The sequence below is a fragment of the Bos grunniens genome, chromosome 11 (assembly GCF_055505025.1).
Source record: "Bos grunniens cultivar Pamir isolate PY7600 chromosome 11, Bosgru_T2T1.0, whole genome shotgun sequence".
Classification (NCBI taxonomy): domain Eukaryota; kingdom Metazoa; phylum Chordata; class Mammalia; order Artiodactyla; family Bovidae; genus Bos; species Bos grunniens.
This window is the reverse complement of record NC_141175.1, coordinates 173956-192861: the sequence shown is the minus strand read 5'-3', so window position 1 is coordinate 192861 and position 18906 is coordinate 173956. Positions and strand designations below refer to the sequence as shown.

The 18906-nt window shown below is 46.0% G+C and overlaps 1 protein-coding gene across 1 annotated transcript in view; it reads right to left on the bottom strand.

Annotated features, from left to right (window-relative positions):
* Nucleotides 1-18687, bottom strand: part of LOC147362151 (uncharacterized) — a 37049-nt gene extending 18362 nt beyond the window's left edge. Inside the window, exons 1-4 of the mRNA XM_086323894.1 lie at nucleotides 18640-18687; nucleotides 12927-13008; nucleotides 9840-9880; nucleotides 8548-8997 (exon numbers count right to left, since the gene is read on the bottom strand). Coding sequence (XP_086180020.1) covers nucleotides 8563-8997; nucleotides 9840-9880; nucleotides 12927-13008; nucleotides 18640-18687 — 606 coding nt within the window. The 3' untranslated portion in view covers nucleotides 8548-8562. The remainder of the gene's footprint in view (nucleotides 1-8547; nucleotides 8998-9839; nucleotides 9881-12926; nucleotides 13009-18639) is intronic.
* Nucleotides 18688-18906: the final 219 nt, after the last annotated feature.

The following is an 18906-nucleotide window of genomic DNA, read 5'->3' as shown; positions in this document are numbered from 1 at the left end:
TTCAAGGGATTTAGGTCTGATAGAGTGTCTGAAGAACTATGGATAGAAGTTCATAAAATTTTTCAGGAGGCAGTGACCAAAACCATCCCCCAAAGAAAGAAGTGGTTGTCAGAGGAGGCCTTACAAAGAGCTGAGAAAAGAAGAGAATTGAAAGGCAAAAGAGAAAAGTAAAGATATACCCATCTGAATGCAGAGTTCCAAAGAATAGAAAGGAGAGATAAGAAAATCTTCTTAACTGAACAATGCAAAGAAATAGAGGAAAGCAACAGGATGGGAAAGATTAGAGAGCTCGTTGAGATAGCTGGAGATACGCACTATGTGACAGTGGCCAAGCTACATTTTATTTGGGGCAAAACGAGGACTGAGCCCAGGAGACAGTATCTGAGATAATTCTGAGAGACTGCTCCAAAGAGGCAGTGGGGGGAGGTTAGTATATAGGATTTTGGTGAATGGGGAGTTCAATGCAATCAAGCACTTATTTTACAAAAGGTTTTCTGCTGGTCCCGAGCTGATGTCACCATGAAGGGATTTAGTGATTTTCTAGATATGAAGAAATGTAAGAGTTGGGATCAAGAATTCAGTTCCTGAAAATATCTGACTATCTAAAAGACCTGTTCCAGCAGTTTCCCTGGAGCAGAGTGCCTGGCTCTCTACCCTAGGTTCCCCTCAGCAGAAGTTGACGGTCCACAGCTTCAGCAGCACAGGGTCAATCTCCGCTGAGGCAGCTGGCAAATCCCCTGTTGCAGGTGAGTCTCTGGCCAATGCTCCTCACAAGTGCCAATTTGTAGCTGACATAGATATCACGTGGACGCAGTTGAGAAAATATTGAAAAGGTAAAGCAGAGATGTATTAAAGCGCGCTATGTTAGGTTTGTCAACCGCAAACTGGCACTTGCAATGGTCACTTGCCTTCCACCTCTACAAGGATCAGATAATGTGCTGCTGCAGCTGCTGATTTTCAACACCCCTTGAAAGCAGTTCAGGCTGGAGAGCAGAAATGAAGACCCCTGTGCTCTGGGAAAAACTGGTGGAACAAGTCTTCAGATAGATATTTTCAGGAGTCAAGTTTATAAGGCCAATTCTTGTATCTCCTAGTATCTAGAAAAGGGCTAAAATCCTTCATGGTGGTTAAGTTGACAGGTTTTATATTTTAAGGAATCAGAATTTATTATACTTTTGCTTTCCCATTGAGAAATGGAATATTTCCTGCCATATCAGTAACAAATGATTTCACAGTCATCAGTGATTGCAGCCACCAGCCAAAGGTGAGCTGGTGAAGCCCTGAGGGGACTCAGGAGGGAAAGACTATCTGCCCTCTGGCAGCCTTCAGACTGCAGCTATGCCCCATGGCGAGCCCTGAGGGAACTCAAGATGTGAAAATGTGGTAGGATGTAGATGGGTCCCAGGCTGCACACCTGGTGATTGTCAAGGGGAGTAAAGTTGAAGCTTTGCTCTCACCCAGACACTCCAAGGACAAAGCTAGTGGCAAACACGGAGCTCTGCTGAAGTAGAGATACAGTGCCCACTCCTTAGGTCAAGGAGGACTTCTCTGTGCACACATGTGCAGGAAGGCTTGTTGAGGGTCAGAAAGGGAAGGGAGTCCCATCCCATAAGTGTGGACATACACCTACAGGCTTGTGTGGTGGAATCCATATTAGCAGAAATTTGCACAAGCCTCTTAGGGGCAAAGGACCAGCCAGGTGTGAGAAAAGAAACAAAATAATTGGCCAAATGTAAACAAAGACCCTATATCAGGACACTCCTATATGAGTGTTTTCTTTTTCTTTTTTTTCTGATCTTATTTTTTTCTTTATTTGATCTAATATTATGCCAAAAGTGAAGACTTATAGAGCCCATACACAAAGCGTAATAGTGAAAAGTTTAGAAAGAAACTGGACCCAAGGTGCGTGTTGAGTCACTGACTCAGAGCCTATAGTGGTCTTCCGTCTTGCCTTCTAGTACATGGCCGTGCCTGTATCTGTAGCTTTATCACTGGTCTCCAGAGGAATCTCAGGAGAGTTGTGTATGATACACACAAACGGAAGTCCCACTCCCACCTTCAAGTTAACAGGTCAGAACTGAGTTTATAACATTGTAATCTACCACAAAGCCTGCATAAATGTCAGTACCATTCCCCCAGATGCCCAGAATAGACAGGTATGTGGCATTCTTGTCCATACCTTACTTTTTATCTCTAGTTATATAATTTTTACTCTCAAATATGTTTCAGTTTGCATCTCTTCTCTTTACTTCTGTTGTGATGTTTTGTGTCTGCTGCTGCTGCTGCTGCCAAGTCGCATCAGTCATGTCCGACTCTGTGCAGCCCCATAGACGGAAGCCCACCAGGCTCCCCCGTCCCTGGGATTCTCCTGGCAAGAACATTGGAGTGGGTTGCCATTTCCTTCTCCATATACGAGTATTTTAAATCAGCTTCTTACTGCACTCCCCATTCAGGACACCCGTGCTCCTCTCCCAGTGTGTGTTACTGTCATGCTTCTGACATAAATAAATTATTTCTGAGTGCTCTACTATGTGTTGCGCTGTGTCTCTATATAAAAAACTTTGCACCTGTTCTGCAGTTTTTGCCTCCTTGAAACATTTTTGCTTTCAAATGGAGTAAGAATCAAGGAACTTAGCTTGTAGCCTCTAGCCACTGGTGGACTGGCAGCTGGGTTCATTTCCTAGATGGGGAAATGAGATCCTACTTCAAGACTAAGACTGTGCCCCCAGTGCAGGGGACCTGGATTCTGTCCCTGGTCAGGGAATTATGTCCCACATGCCACAACTAACATGTCCCACGTGCCACAGCCCAGTCTTGGCACAGCCAAATAAATAAATAAAGACTGCTATTCCTTCCAGGACAAAACCACAGGATCCTGTCCCCAAACAGCTGAGATGCGTATCAAAGGAATGATTTCAGTGAGGCCAGCCTCTTGCGTCTTCCCACACATAGAAAAGTGCTAAATTCATTCACTTGAGATATCTGGCTTTCTTTTAATTAACAATAATCTTTGATGTTCTGACTACTTGCCCTTTGTGCAAAACTTCTATGTAACCTGGCTCCCCCTCACCTCAGAGCAGTTCCCTCGGTTTTCTTGAGGTGCTGTCTCCCTGTTTGGAAATCCTAAACATTCCTGCTGAATAAAATGTAACTCTAAACTTGTAGGTTGTGCATAATTTTAAGCCAGCACTTCACTGTCTTTAAAGGAATAAAATTATTTGTAACATATGTAATATATACTTCTTAGGGGCTTCTGTGGTGGCTCAGATGGTAAAAAATCCACCTGCCAATGCAAGAGATTTGGGTTTGATGCCTGGGTCAGGAAGATCCCCTGGAGAAGGAAATGGCAACCCACTCCAGGACTCTTGCCTGGGAAATCCCATGGACAGAGTCTCAGAGAGTCAGACACACTGAGTGACAACAGCATCTGCAACAACAACGACCTCTGCTTAAACTTGCTCATGTCCCGCCCATCACCTTATCTGTCCAAGGAGAAGGTTTTGTGTAGACCTGGGAAGACGTGTATTCTGGTTCCATTGGGTGGAATGTTCTATATATGTCTCTTAATGTAATTTGGTCTAAAGTTTGGTTTAATTCCAACACGTCATTCTTGATTTTCTGTTTGGGTGATCTATCCATTGCTAAGACTGAGATGCTGAAACCCCCTTCATTGTTGTAATGTTGTCTATTTTTTCCTATAGGTCAGTTATTATTTGCTTAAAATACTTAGGTGACCCAATGTTGTTTTATATATTTGCATATGTAAGTGTGTGTGTGTGTGTGTGTGTGTGTGTATACTTTTTCATGTATTAACCCTTTGTCATACAATGGCCTCCTTTGATGTTTGTTATCATTTTTCTTAAAGTCTATTTTGTCTGATATAAGAATTACGATGCCCCCCTTCCAGAGAAGGCAATGGCAACCCACTCCAGTACTCTTGCCTGGAAACTCCCATGGACGGAGGAACCTGGTAGGCTGCAGTCCATGGGGTCGCTAAGAGTCAGACACGACTGAGCGATTTCACTTTCACTTTTCACTTTCATGCATTGGAGAAGGAAATGGCAACCCACTCCAGCGTTCTTGCCTGGAGAATCCCAAGGACGGAGGAGCCTGGTAGGCTGCCGTCTATGGGGTCGCACAGAGTCGGACACGACTGAAGCGACTTAGCAGCATGCCCCCTTCCTTTCTGTTTTCATTCCTGTGAAATACCTTTACCTACCCCCTCACTTTGAGCCTTTGTGTATCCTTAAAGCTGAAGTGAGTTTCTTGTAGACAACATATACTTGGGTCTTTTTTTTTAAGCATCAGTGTCTTTTTATTGGTGAACCCACTCTATTTGCATTTAGACTGGGTATTGATTATAAGAGCTGACTCCTGCCATCTGAGTGATTGCTTTCTGGTTGTTTTTTGTCTCCATTGATTCCCTTTCCCTTTGTTTCTGCCTACTTTTGTAAATTGGTGGCTTTTCATCCTGGTATTGTTTCCCCTTTCTATATTTCTTGCATCTACTCTAGATTTTTAATGTGGTTACCATGGAGCTTACATTAAAATTTTATACCTAAAACAAGTTTGTCTTGTGCTGATGGCAACCTGGCTTTTTTAGCCAATAAAGTGGCTCCGCCATTTAACTCTTCCTCTGCAATGTTCTGATGTTCCGGTTCTCTCTTTTATGCTGTGTGTTTGGTGATAAGGTATATTAGCTGTAGTTACTTTTAGTCATCCTTTCCTTGAGTCTTTATACTTGAACTTGTTAATATACCATTCTTCTAAGTAATTGGAACTAACTAAATCTGACTATACATTTTTACCTTACCTAGTGTGTTATATACTTTTGTATGTGTTCATGTGTTACTTTGCATCTCTTTTATTCTGCTTGAACTTCTTCAGCATTCTTTGCAAGGCAGATCTGGTGGTGATGAACGCCCTTAGCTTTTCCTTAGGAAAACCTTTATTTTCCCTTCATATTTGAAGGATGTTTGGTGAATAGAGTTTTTCTGGTTGGCAATTTTTATGGCTCTGCCCTCTGAATATTCATTTTACTCTCTCCTGGCCTGTAGTTTTCTTCTGAGAAATCCCCTGATAGCCTCGTGGGGTTTCCTGTGTCAGTTATAGTCATGCCTGTAAGTAAATCAGACATTTATATTTTAGATAGGAAAATTTAATCAGTATTTTGTAACAACAGTAAGGAAAATTGTCGTGATCTTGGCGCTGGTTGGAAAAGAATTTCCTGATATGAGACAGAGTGAGAGGGAAATAAAGTTTCTTAGCGTGGGAGATGCTATTAGAACAGCGGGCCAGCTCAAGAGAGAACCGTCTTTGAACAGGGGCCCTTAGTCCAGTTTTATACCCAGGGTACAGGGAGCAGGATACGGGTCTTGCGGGTCATTGCTGATTGGATGAGAAGGAGGGCGGAGAGTAAAGCAAAGACCTTCTCCCTATGGGCTAGGAGGGGAGACAGGTTGTACTGCTCAGAAGGACCTGAAATCCGTTAGTAGTTACACCATGGGGGAGGGAAGGACGATCAGGGTGTGGTTCTCCGTTCCTGCATTTCGTTCCCCCTTGGTTTTCTCTGCTCTTCTGTCCTTGGGTCTCCACCTTCCTCCCTCTCTTTATTTTTAGGGCCAATTCTTTGGCCCCTTTTGAGACCCTGCTCACGTCTAACTATCTACCTATTTCCCTTCTCAGGCATTTGGGAACCCGGTCTCAGGGGAAAGGGGTGATGACCACTCTGGCTTCTTCAGGCTGGAGGGGCATTGTGGGGCTCTAGGTTCCCTTTGCCTGCTCTCTGCCAGGATGCATTTACGGAGGGAGATGAGAGTCCATGGAACGATAAGGCGGCGCGTTTCAGCGTCGTCTGGGTGTTGGCCAGGGAATATTCTTGTCAAACTATCACTTGGAGATTTGTTGTTTTCTAGAAGAAACAAACTTAACAAGAAAGTTAAAGACACATGGCCCAAAGATTGAGAGAAGCAGAAAAGCTCCCGAGGAGCTAGCCAGGAGAACCAGGGCCAGACATTGGGTCATGACATTAGTGTTTCTCTGGGTGCAAGAAGAGGTGAGAAGCTGAGCTCATAAAAACCTTTACCTGAAAACATCCGACTCCCTGAAGGCCGGTTCTTCTGGGTTTTTCCCAGAGCAGAGTGCCTTATTTCTAATCTCCACCTTGAACTCCTTTCAAGGTCAGCAGCTTGCAGTGGTCACGATGTAATCTTTGTAGAGACAGCTGGCAAGTGCCAACTTCCAGTCAGCAGGGTCCCTTCATAACCACATATTTGACCATGCTTTGGGGGCATTTCAGGGCCCTCGTGTCTCAGGTCTAATGAAGATTCCATTGACAGGCCATTGTGTGCTGTTACTAGACCAGACCTTGCAAGTAGCAAAAGTCTCAGGACCACACCTGTCTTACTAGCCTCTTGGCCCAGGAGAATATTCCCTCTTGTTGCTTCTTTCCATATCTAGAGTTACATTATTACATTCATTGATCTCATCAGTTCAGTTCAGTCACTCAGTCGTGTCCGACTCTTTGTGACCCCATGAATCGCAGCACGCCATGCTTCCCTGTCCATCACCGACTCCCGGAGTTCACTGAGACTCACATCCATCAAGTCAGTGATGCCATCTAGCCCTCTCATCCTCTGTCGTCCCCTTCTCCTCCTGCCCCCAATCCCTCCCAGCACCAGAGTCTTTTCCAATGAGTCAACTCTTCGCATGAGGTGGCCAAAGGACTGGAGTTTCAGCTTTAGCATCATTCCTTCCAAAGGAATGTGTGGTTAGATTTTAAACTATTGATTCAAAAGTATAATTTTCTCTTGAAATGTGATTTCTGCTTCTAAATTCAAGGAGGAGTGTCTGGACTTCCTTAAGGGGCACACATAAGAGTGGTAGCAAAAGAGGAAGGCATGTCCTGCTGAGAGCTTGTGATGTAGGGAAGTTAGAGGCAGGCTGACGGGAACAGGGGCGCCCAAGGGATTGCTTAGAGGAACATATTCCCGCCGATTTGTTTCTAATTGGAAAGGATAAATGAGGAAACAGTCACTGACCAAGACCGGAATGTGAGGCCTAGTGCTGCAGAATTTGGGGGTCTGGATTTCCAGAATGGTTGCTGCGGGGCATGGGGCAGGGCCTCGTGGGTTGTAGGGAGTTCCCTCTGCTTTTAAACGTATATTTAGACATATTGAAACTCCTTTGGTCATCTTGAACTGAGCAGCTAGCTATTTTGTGGGTAAACTTTATCACTAATTACACACAATGGTAATAACCATAATAGTAATTTTCATTATTGCAGATTTTAGTATTCCTCATCTACTACAACCTACAGTATAACATAACCACAGCAGCCTACAATATAGCAAAGTTGAAAGCACCAAAGTTGTCTGGCCACCTGGTCGACCTGTTGGCGGTGACCAGCCAGCTACAAACAAACACCATGAATGCTACCTGGACAAATTTTGATCACAGGGCGAAGGTACAGCACCACCACTGCACTCATTTCCTACGAGTTCGCCGCAGGTTGCATTTCTCTCCCCTAAGCGTCCTCCCGTCCACTTGTGTTCAGAGGCTCTTCCAGAACCAAAGACCGAGCCAGGGTCCGTACCCTGGTTCCCTCAGCGGACGGCCCCGACCACTCTTTGGGTCTCAAACACTTGTTTGGTGCCTCTGATCACCGAGGCCGAGCAGGACTAGAGCCGCGCGTTGGGCGGCCTCCTTGCTCGCCCACGGGGAGGGACCCGTGTGTGGTTCACACAACCCCCGAGCCCGCAAGAACAGCAGAAACTACATGCGGTCCCCGCGAAGACGCAAGCCCGCTCACGTACGATCGCAGAGTATGGTGACACGACAGCGTCCGTCCCGGAGCAGCTTACCCCGCCGTCCGGCTCTGGTGCGCACCTGGGCCTCCAGGCGGCGAGGACGTGGCGCAGGGAGATCCGAGCCCGGTGATCGCGGTGCCGGCTGGGCGCGCAGTCCAGCGCCGCTTTGTTCCGCGCCTCCGGCAAGGCCCCACTACGGGGGAGGACGCACGGGATTCAGGGACGGCAGGCGGGAACCCTGCGCCGTCTGCCGACGGAGACACACGGCTACTCAGACGAGGCGGGAAAACAAGAAAATGTGGCCCCAGGACACCGTGCGGTGCACCGTCACTCTCCTGGCCGCGAGCTGTACCCCAGGCGGACGAAACGTTCGGATCGCCGCACAGCTTCTAGATACACGGCCCGTCCTCGCCATGCAAGCCTAAACGTTCAACTCTAGCGGGAGCAGGACGCGTCCAGGTTCGGAGACGGGGCCCAAGCGCGCTCGCCAACGAGCCCTGCGAGCACGGCTTCGGCCAGGCTGTCCAAGACCCAGAGCCTGGAGCGGGAGGAACGCGGAGGGGAGACGAACGCCCCTAACGGTGACCCAGGAGCCTGGCCGCCGAGCCACAGGCACTCCGGCGCGGAAGACCCTCTTCCTGTGCGCTCCCAAGCCCCGCGGATGGAAGGACGAGGAGAGATGCTGGTCGACCAGAACAAGCGGCAACCCACCACCGAGGTACGAGACCGCCTCACAAACCTGCAAGTCCAATCTTCAGCAGGAACAAGCAGGCCCAGGTCTCAGCAGCACCGCTGTTATCGCCGCCCGTGCTGCCAGTCTCTGGAGCTCTGCGCCGCGTTCGCCGGCTGAGTAGCAGTCCTTATGAAGGTCGCGGAAGGACAGGAACGCTCTAAAAGCGGCCGCCAGGGGCGCCCGACAACCGCTTCGAGTGTCCCCGGGACGAGTCGCCGGCAGGCCGCAGCGGCGCCGACCGCCCTTACGTCCGAGCTTGCCCGGGGCCTCTGCTTCGGAGGGGACTCCCCGCTCGGGACAGCGCGACGCGGCGTCGCGGAGCGGCCCAGGCGGCAGACGAGGGCGGGCGGAGAGCGGGAGGCCGCGGCGGAGAGGCCCTCCCCGCGAGACTGCAGGGCCGCAGGCCAACCTGAGCAAGGGAGATTCTGCAGGGGGCTGGGCTGTGTGAACTGTGAGCTGGAACCGTGAAAGTAAAACAGAAAGAACAAAAGCACGGAATACGTTTTATTCTGTAATTTCAGAGTTGAGATGTTGCTAAAGCACAAAAATACAAGGCTCAGAAGCCATAAAGGAAACGACTGAAAACTTGACTATGTAATTGGCCTTTTAGTCTTTACCAAGCAAAGCCAGGTGACAAAAAATGGGTGTGTGAGAACATTTGTGCAACTAAATATATATTAAGAATGTTGACATCAGCATTACGTAATAATAGAATATTTAGAAAACACGGCAAGGGACCAGTTAAGGACATTTTCAGTGCATTCGCGTAACACAAGATTGTCAATTTGCTTTTTGGTTTATTGCTGTTGTTTAAATGAGTTAGATCCATAGGTATTGACTTGGAAGATGACGAAGGCAAACTGTCAAATGAAAACAGAAAATTTTAGCACTTCCAGGGGTGTGTATATATATATATATATATACATATATATATATACCTTTTTTAAAAGTGAAGTGGACATATAAAGAGTTAGAATAGCTAAAGCGGTTTTAAAGAGCAAGAATCAAGTCTTCCCTGTAGCCTGGTGTCTGGACAGAAAGACGTGCCAGAAACAAAGATGGGCCACACTACGTGCTTTTCTGCTCCCTCCTGCGTAGTCTTGGGACAGGCAGCTGGCATCTCAGCCCCTCCACGTCTCTGCTTCACTAACACCCACAGCCCCTGCAGGCAATCAGAACTCTGACTCTGCAGGCCTGGGATCCCTATGTCCACAGTCTCTTCCTTCACATCAGAAGCCTCGAGCAATTCACTTGGTTTGCCCAATCATCCATGCCCAGAGCTGCTGGCTCCAACATACAGCTGTGTAGTCCTTCTCTCCATAAGCTTTGAGCTGATATCCTAAGGGAAGACCATTCCCCTCACAAAACAGGTATGACCCACGGGAACAACCGGAAGTTTGCACCTGGACCCATGATACAAACTCTGTGTGCACACTCAACTCCCAAAGACACTACCCTTTCCACTGTGCTGTTTGCATGGCCTGACCATTGCTTACTTGAAGCATCCAGGCTCATTTATGTGGCAGGAAGAAATATGACACACACACACACATGCACACACACCCACGTACAAACATAGAGGCACACACACACCCCAGGAGCTAATCTGGACTCCTGCTAGGGCTGGCAATGGTGGGAGCAGAAAAGAGATCATTGTTGCTGCTTCTCGGGTCCTCTGCGCTGGCAGACCCTGGTTGCTTTGCTGACTTCACCATGGGGAGTGCGGGCTTGGGGCGCCCTAGTCTGCAGTTTGCTGTCCAGCGCCCTGCACTTTATTCGGTCCACTCTACCCTCTCTCCTCAATGCACAGTCACCATTAAGAAATAAGAATCGACACATATTGCATTCAATTTTCAAACTTGAACAAAGTTTAAGAACAGAGAGAAACGGAGTTATTGTCAAGAAGGTAGTGAGGAAGCTTTATTTATCTGTTTTATAGCTACCAAAATGTTCAAATATAGTCTATAAAAGCTTAATATTTTTTAAAATTAGGAAAAATAAATAATCCTTCATTACTCCCTCTTGCCCATCACCACCTCTGCCCCAGCTTCTGTCACACTGGGCTCACCTGATGACATGCCTTTTCTCCTGGTTTGGAGACTTCTTTCACACTCATCACTATCCTCTATGCTCATTACACACCTGAGGCCATTGTAGCCATTCACATGGTAAGTCAGGGGATTTTTCTCTAGTGAGCCTGAAAGTTGTATTTTTTTTTTTTTTTCCTTTTAATAGAAACCTCTCCCATCTGTCCTCTAAAGTCACAACCTTTACAGATGCTGTAACAAGTGGGTGTGAATGACAGAAAGAGGGTGTTTCCATATCAGTCCCTGAGCTGCCATATGCCTAACAGAGTGGTGGATGTTACTGGCATTAGTATTTCCTGGGTGGTGTTAGAAGATCCAAGCTGAAAGGAGAAACCGGACAATTTGGCAAGACACAGATCAAACCTGGACTGAGAGCAAGTCCCTCTCATTGTTTCAAGGTCAAGAACTCAGCCACCACTGTCCTCCTCTGCATCCTCATGCAGGACTGTTGAAACTGATTAGATAAAGCTGGGGAGATGGAAAGAAGTTATGAGAGCCAAGCCTTTAAAGCCCTGCTAGATACTCCAGGCATGAGTCCCCAACCATTCACCTGGGGGTGACTCCTCTCACCAAACCACGGGCATGCAGAGAAATAGGGAACCCTCCTTTCTCTGGGGTCAAAGGTAAAACACTAGGGGGCTGCTGCTACTGCTGCTAAGTCGCTTCGGTCGTGTCCGACTCTGTGCGACCCCATAGATGGCAGCCCACCAGGCTCCCCCGTCCCTGGGATTCTCCAGGCAAGAACACTGGAGTGGGGTGCCATTGCCCTCTCCAAAAATACTATGGGCTACTCCCCGCATAAACAATGTAGTAATATTTCCATTTTACACAGAAAAAAATGAAAGTCATGAGCTTTATACTCTGATTAGATCTACTTATTCAGAGTTATTTAATTAATACTCAATTCCTATGATTTACATCAAATCCCAGGAAACCCTCACAGTGATCGTTTGGGGAATTTGACTCCACAGAACAAACACCACTCTCAAACATTTCCATAACTAATTCTTGATCAAATGCATCAGGCTTTGTTCTCTGATACCCACTGAAGTCATTTAGAGTCCCCACCCTTCCTGCTGTGCCCTTCCCTGACCCTCTGGATGCAAGTGCCTTCAGTCATCTTGAGTCCTCCCCATGTGGGAATCAGGCAGCTTCGGAGCCCGAACCTTAGTTCTGTCATGGCCTCAGATATGTAACCAAGCCACTGTGAACCTTTTCAGTGGTAGGTGAAACAACATTAAGGGTCATGTCTTGGTGAAAGGTCAGGCACTCTGGTCACACAGATAAGCTCTTAAACCCCCTTGCACAGGAAAGAAGCAGGAGCACATACACCATGAGTCCCCTGGTGGTTGTCACAGTCCCACAGGGCAGACACGCTCATCAAATGCAGAGGAAGTTTAATTTGGGGTGAAATCTAGTTGACACCTTCAGAGGCATGGTGAAATACTACATGGATTTCTGTCCTGCTAAATATTATTGGCAGAAACATTCTTCATTTCATACTTTTTGTATAGGAAGGTATTTGTCTCTAAGGAAGGAAAATTAATTACTTTCTTCATCAAACAAATTTGTGTGCTCACTCAAAACATATTCTGATATTTAGTTGACACCCTCCATCTTCTTAAAAGATAAGAAATATAATCATTTGTTTCATTTCACCCTGCTCATCTCCAGGTTTCCCATTTTCCCAAAAGGGTGTGCCTCTTCTGAGTACAAGTCCCACCTACTCCCTTGTCTTCATAAGAGAGCTCAGGCCTCAACCATAAGTTCGCTCTTGAAATAAATATCTCAGATGATCTAGTGGCCCCAGGAGAATGAGAAGCTATACCTAGCATGGTAAGAATCCTTGAGTTCCCTCCCCAACTAATCTGCCAAGTCTCCCCTGCTCAGAGCTATTTTCCTAAATGATGTCTGTGGGCAGCAGCTGATGTGAAAGAGAAGAGTGTGCCCAGAGGCCCAGCACCGCCCCATTCTGTCCCCAGCAGCTCTAATTCTGGGTCTGGTTTCTTGTTTCATTTATTTTACCATGAGGGCTCTTCCCAGCCATCCTAGGAATTCCTTTAGAGTAGTTCTTAAAGATCCCCCAACCACCATTGACCTGGTGTGCCGTGCTATACTTCCCTCCTGAAACTAAATTCAGTTCTTTTGAAAGATTGAGTCCGGGGACTTCCCTGGACGTGCAGTGGTTAAGAATCCACCTGCCAATGCAGGGGACACAGGTTTGATCTCTGGTCTGGGGGATCCCACAAGCCACAGAGCAACGAAGCCTGTGCACCCCGACCACTGAAGTGTGCGCACCGTGGAGCGGGTGCTCCACAGCAAGGGAAGCCGCCACGGTGAGAAGCCAGGCGCCGCAGTAGAGGAGCCTCTTCAGGTCACACTGCAGACAGCGGGTGTGCGGCAGTGACGGCCCAGTGCAGCCAAAAGAAATCAATCAGTTAAATTTTTAAAAGACAGAGTCCAGCAAAAAAAAAAAAAACATTTCATTTCTCTTTATTTTCATTCTTCCTCTGACATTTTGTACCTGATTCTGTTAGGTATTTAGAATGCTTACAAAACTCCAGGTCACAGAAAAGGAGGAATTTCCAGTGTTCAGCGTCTCAGGGAACAGGCACACATCACTTCTGCTGAATAGTCCAAGGAGATGTGAGGGGAGCAATGAACCAAAACCACCAGAAAATCCCAAGAGGAGAGCAGCGCATGGACCCCAGAGCAGCTGTCTGTGGGCTCACTCGGGGCAGCAGAGGGCCCGCAGGCTGACCAGGCTTCCTGAGCCCCCAGACTGCTGGCGAAGGTTGCCATCTTTCAATGATTCAGACTCCCCATCAGGAAAACCAGGCCTGATCTCAGCATCTCTGACTCAGTAAATACCTTCAGGACCCACCCCGAGTCCACCTTCTCCTCCTCTCTCTCAGGCAGAATGAATCAACTGCATTCAGTGCGGGCTAGGTCGGTGATCATCCTGGGGTGCTAAGGCCAGGGCTGGCCACATAACTCACCACCTGGGGATTCTCGGGGTCATAAGAACTTACCTACTTCCTCATTCAGGGTGAGGAACAGCAGTGGCTGTCACAGGCAAGACGTCCCAATAAGGCAAAGGGACAGGAGGAGTCAAGGTGAAATGACAGGAGGTTGTCTGTGTGGGAAGCTGACCAGGGCAGCGTGGCCAGCCCTCTGTTCAGAGACAGGCAGGCGCCCTTGTCATCAGAAGCAAATGCAAATCAGCCAGGGTCTCAGGGCTGTGACTCATAGCAGGTAATGACATCATCTTCTTGGTCCCTGTACCAGATGCACACTTGTGAATCTGGGGTGGCCAAGGAGAGCCAAGCCAGGTTGAAGATTGGCCCATGGAGTCTGCAGACCTTGTCACCCACTGGGTGGAACACAGAGAGAAGGGCTGACTGGTCACCAACTCTCAGTGAGAGGGAGGCAGCAGGAAGCTTTGGCCTGAGTCTCATTCCTAGGACCTACCTACAAGGTTAAAGACTGACCTGACCATTACTAGATTCTTTTTAACAGAAGCCCAGGGTTCCTACTATACCCAGTTTCTAATGGGCCATGGTGAAGATGGAAGAAAATGTTAGCTTCATTCCTTCTTGGATTCATTTGTAAATTCATCCAATATTTACTGGACATTTTTATCACTAGTGATAAAGAACAAAACCTCTCTTTGAGAAGCTCATTCTCTGCTGGTAATACAGAAAGTTACCCCCATCACAGGGCAGTGGAGAGTCCACTCGCTCCGCCCAGGAGTCTGGGGACCCTGACAGTCTCATAGAGGAGGGGAGGTTCAGGTGAGTCTTTAAAAGTGAGGCTTTTTTTCCTGGAGGTGGAGGCAGCTCATGTGAAGAACGGGAACGTTTGTGAAAATGAACCTCATCCCCCCCCACCCCCGCCTTCTCCTCTCAGGTGCTGGACCACATGGCACCCCGGGCTGTTCTTTGAAATCCCAACACCCCCTCAGTCACAGAGAATTTCCTTTCTCTCTGATTCCCCTGAAACACGCTTCTCTTCCAGCGACAGACAGCTCATTCCTTCACTGGCTTCAGGCCTTTACTTAAATGCTCCCTCCGGGGGGAGAGACCCCACACCTCACATGGAGGGCATCAGCGCCATCCTTCTCTTCCACTCGTCCTGCTCTCTCTCTCTCTCTCTTATTTCTTGCATCTCTGACAGCCTCTAGGGATGGGGCTGTGGGTGAAGGGAGATGTGGGGAGAGGGTAGGGTGCTATCTTCTCTCCACAGGCTTTGCTGGAAAAGAAGCTGTTTTTCTTCAGAGACAAGACATGAATATAAACTGCAGGTAAGTTGAAACTTAAATTGAAGATATTAATAAATTAAACATTAAGTGTGAAAGACAAAAAACATGAAACCTTTTGGAGCATACCTAACAGAATGCTATTATGATGTCTAGGGGATGAAGAACTTCTTTAAAAAGCCAAACAAACAGGTAAGTAAAAGATGGATAAATATGATCATGTTACAAGTAACAACTGCTGCTCATCCAAAGACATAAAATGAGGAAAGCAAAAGCCAGGGAGTAGGAAGTGACATGTGCAACAAGTGTAAAGATCTTTCACCAACAAATATTTTTTTAAAGTAGATGTCAAAAACACGTTAACAGGCTTTGCATGGAAGGTGAAACATGGAAGTCCAATGAACATTTAAAATGTGATCAATATCATTTGTGATAAATTAAATACTAGTTAAAATTGCAACAAAACACCATCTCACAGCTCACAGTTGAGCAAACATTTGTGAGTGACTATGAAAGGCTGGCTCAGATGTGGAACAGAAGAAGCTGTCATTCCTTGTTAATCGGAATGGCAACTGTAGTAACACAGCACAGCTGCACAAGTGCACACCCTAGGCTTCATTAATTCCCATCCAGCTCATAAAGCAGATACATGTGAATGACATTCTTAACAGCAAAGAGCTGTAAACAGCGCCAACATTCAGCAACAATAGAATGGGTAGATTTGGTACATTTAAAGTATGGACTACTATATAGCAGTAAAAGTAACTCAATGGCATGCATACAAATGAATGAACCTCAGAAACCGATACCACACACAAAATAAGTATTATGTCACAAAAGGATAATCACTGTGATTCTACTTACATAAAGGGACAAAAGAGGAAAAGCCTGTGTACTGTTTAGGAACTCATATGCATGTGAAAATCTCAAATAAAAGGCAGAGAATGACATAGAATTGACATATACAGAAAAATTAGAATCTTTTTAAATAAGAGTGGGTGTTGAGAACATGAGAATTTGCTTTACTAATATTCTGCAAATTATGTATTTATATTACCTACAAGCTTTTCTTTATATAATCTATTTCTCAGTAAGATTTGTGCCACATATCAAAATAAATTCCAAGTGGCATTTAATATAAAATTTGATACCATAAACCTTAAGAATAAAGTATAAATATGTATGCAGTCTTGAGATGGGGAAGACCTTGATAAACTCGGATGGACTGGGTTGTGTCCCCCCAGGGAGATGTGTTGAAGTGCTAACCTGAAGAGACTCAGAATGTGACTGTATCTGCAGACAGAGTTTTTAAAGAGATAAATAAATTGAGGCCTTTAAGTTGTGCACTAATTCAGTATGACTCTTGTGCATGTAAGAAAAGGAAATTGAACACAGAAAGAAACCCCAGGAATGGGTGCATACAAAGGAAGGGTCAAGTAAGGACCTAGAGAAATTCATTGTCTGCAAGTCAAGAAGCAAGTCCTTGGAGAATCAACCCCAACCACACTATGATCTTGGATGTCCAGCCTCTGGAGCTGTAAGAAAACAAATGTCTGCCATTCAAGCTTCTGAGGAGGTGCGATTTTGTCATGGCAGCCCCAGCAAACTAATACATAAGCATTACATTGAAGGGCAAACTACATAGAAAAGTCTTCGTGGGTTTTACTACAACATTGCTAAACACTTACATGTCAAAAAGGAAAAGGAAAGTTACAAACTCAAAACTATAATACACTTGACAAAGTCTGACATTACCAACACATAGCCCCTATAAGTGTGTAATAAAACAATCTAGCAAAAACTTTGGCAAGATCCATAAACTGAAATGTTCATATAAAGAAATACAAATGCTTGTTAGAAGACAGAAAAAAAAAGTCAACTTCTCTCAACAAATTAAGGCTGAGATATTATTTTTTCTTCTATTAAGAGACAAATGCCTCATAAAATAATAGCATACACATTTAACAAAGATTGTAGCTATCATCCTTAGCAGATCTAAGTATTTAACATTCCTTCTTTTTTGGTCCTTTGACAGTACATACAGGTCAAAGAGTGGTAAAAATGACTTATGTTTGACATGGAAATTTTAAGTCTCACTTCTGGGAATTTATACCAAGTAATTAGGTAAATATTTTGACTATTTATTTTGACTATTAGAATATGTACTCTAAAATGAGAAATAATCTTTACTCTCAGCATAAGGATTTGGTTAAACAAAGTATAGCAACTTTCACACCATGGAAATGTTTAAATTGGAAAGGAAATAAACCAAAATATGAAGCAAGATCATCTCTGATAGGTAGATTTTCTGAATTGTATACAGGTAAATTTAAATGTCTTCTTTCCTAGTTATCAATATTTTTCAAAGTTTGCTACAATAAAATATAGATTGCTTTGATAATAATATGGTGGTGGTTTCATCACTAAGTTCTGTCTGACTCTTTGTGAACCCATGGACTGTAGCCCACTGGGCTCCTCTGTCCATGGATTTCCCAGGCAAGAATACTGAAGTGGGTTGCCAGTTCCTTCTCCAGGGCATCTTCCTGACTCAGGGCTGGAACCCATATCTCCTGCACTGCAGGCAGATTTATTACAGCTGAGCTTCCAGGGAAGCCCAAGAAATCTATAAAGTCAGAAACATGAAAGCAATTGCTGAGGCGATTTGAGTAGAATGGGAAGTGGACCTCCTGTGGGTCTGAGACCCAAGGACAGGACGCAACTGCATTTGAATCGTGGTCACTCTCACTTGTTCTAATCTTGGCTGGGTTTCTAAAAGTATCAAAGTCTGAGTTTTGCCAGAGGCCTCAGAGCCTTGTTTCCTGAACTCAAAGGGCTCAGAGTGGGCACAGAGAAAGGCTGCTTCTCACCAACTCCTCCAACCTTGTACAGTGAAAAGTAGATTTTTAAAGTTGAGAGTAATAAGGTTTTTTTGAACCAAGGGGGATGCAGAAGTAGAAACAGGCCAGATGGATGGAAAGAATCCAAAGCAGGACCAGAACCCAGAGGATGCTAAGCATGATCCCCCTGTGCTCAGTATCACGAGTCATTCCCTGGGATCTGGGGGGATCACTAGCTACCCTCACAGATGTGAAGAACTGACTCATTGGAAAAGACCCTGATGCTGGGAAAGACTGAAAGCAGGAGAAGGGGGCGACAGAGGATGAGATGGCTGGATGGCATCACCGACTCGATGGACATGAGTTTGAGTAAGCTCCGGGAGTTGGTGATGGACAGGGAGGCCTGGTGTCCATGGGGTCACAAAGAGTTGGACATGACTGCGTGACTGAACTGAACTGAGCTACCCTCGTATAAGTACCAGTACATGTCTTACCTCATGTAATTTTCCACATGGCTCTATGATGCAATAGGATTGTCATTTCTACCCTAGAAGTAAAGAAACAGGTGATTAAAGACACTAGGTGTCCTGTCCAAAGTCACACAAGTAGACAGGGGGTAGCGATAGGATGTGGATGTTTGTGTGACTCACAGCCAACTCGTGTTCCCCTGACTCACACAAGCACAGTTTACTTCAGGCTTGTGCACTGAGAATGCCTGGCTTCTTACCTCAGCATTTGATGACATATTGCTGTCACTTTCAGCTAGGTGTCAGAAGAGAAAGATGCAAAGCTAAGTTTCCATGGGGCACGTTGTGATATAAGATCATTTTTTTCCCCTGGTTACTCTTTCCCTCCAGTGGGACCCCCCCTCCGGCCCCCCGCTTCTGGATGCTCATCTTTGAGGGACGGCGCTCACCTGGTGGTCAAGATGCAGATACAAGGCCCCAAGAGCCCCCTTGTGCATCACCCTCTCTCAGCTCAGCTGTCTCCAGATCATCTCCAGATCTAAGTAAGATCAGGAGCACAACCCTCCCAGCTGTTTCCCTGAGGCTCCTCTGCCTGCAGTACCTTCCTGCCCCCAGGGAAGGCCTTTCATATCTACCCACATCTTCCCTTCCCTCTTTCTCAGCAGAGAGGCTTCTGAACTGCTTTTCTGAAGATACATATTATCAGATTACCTTTC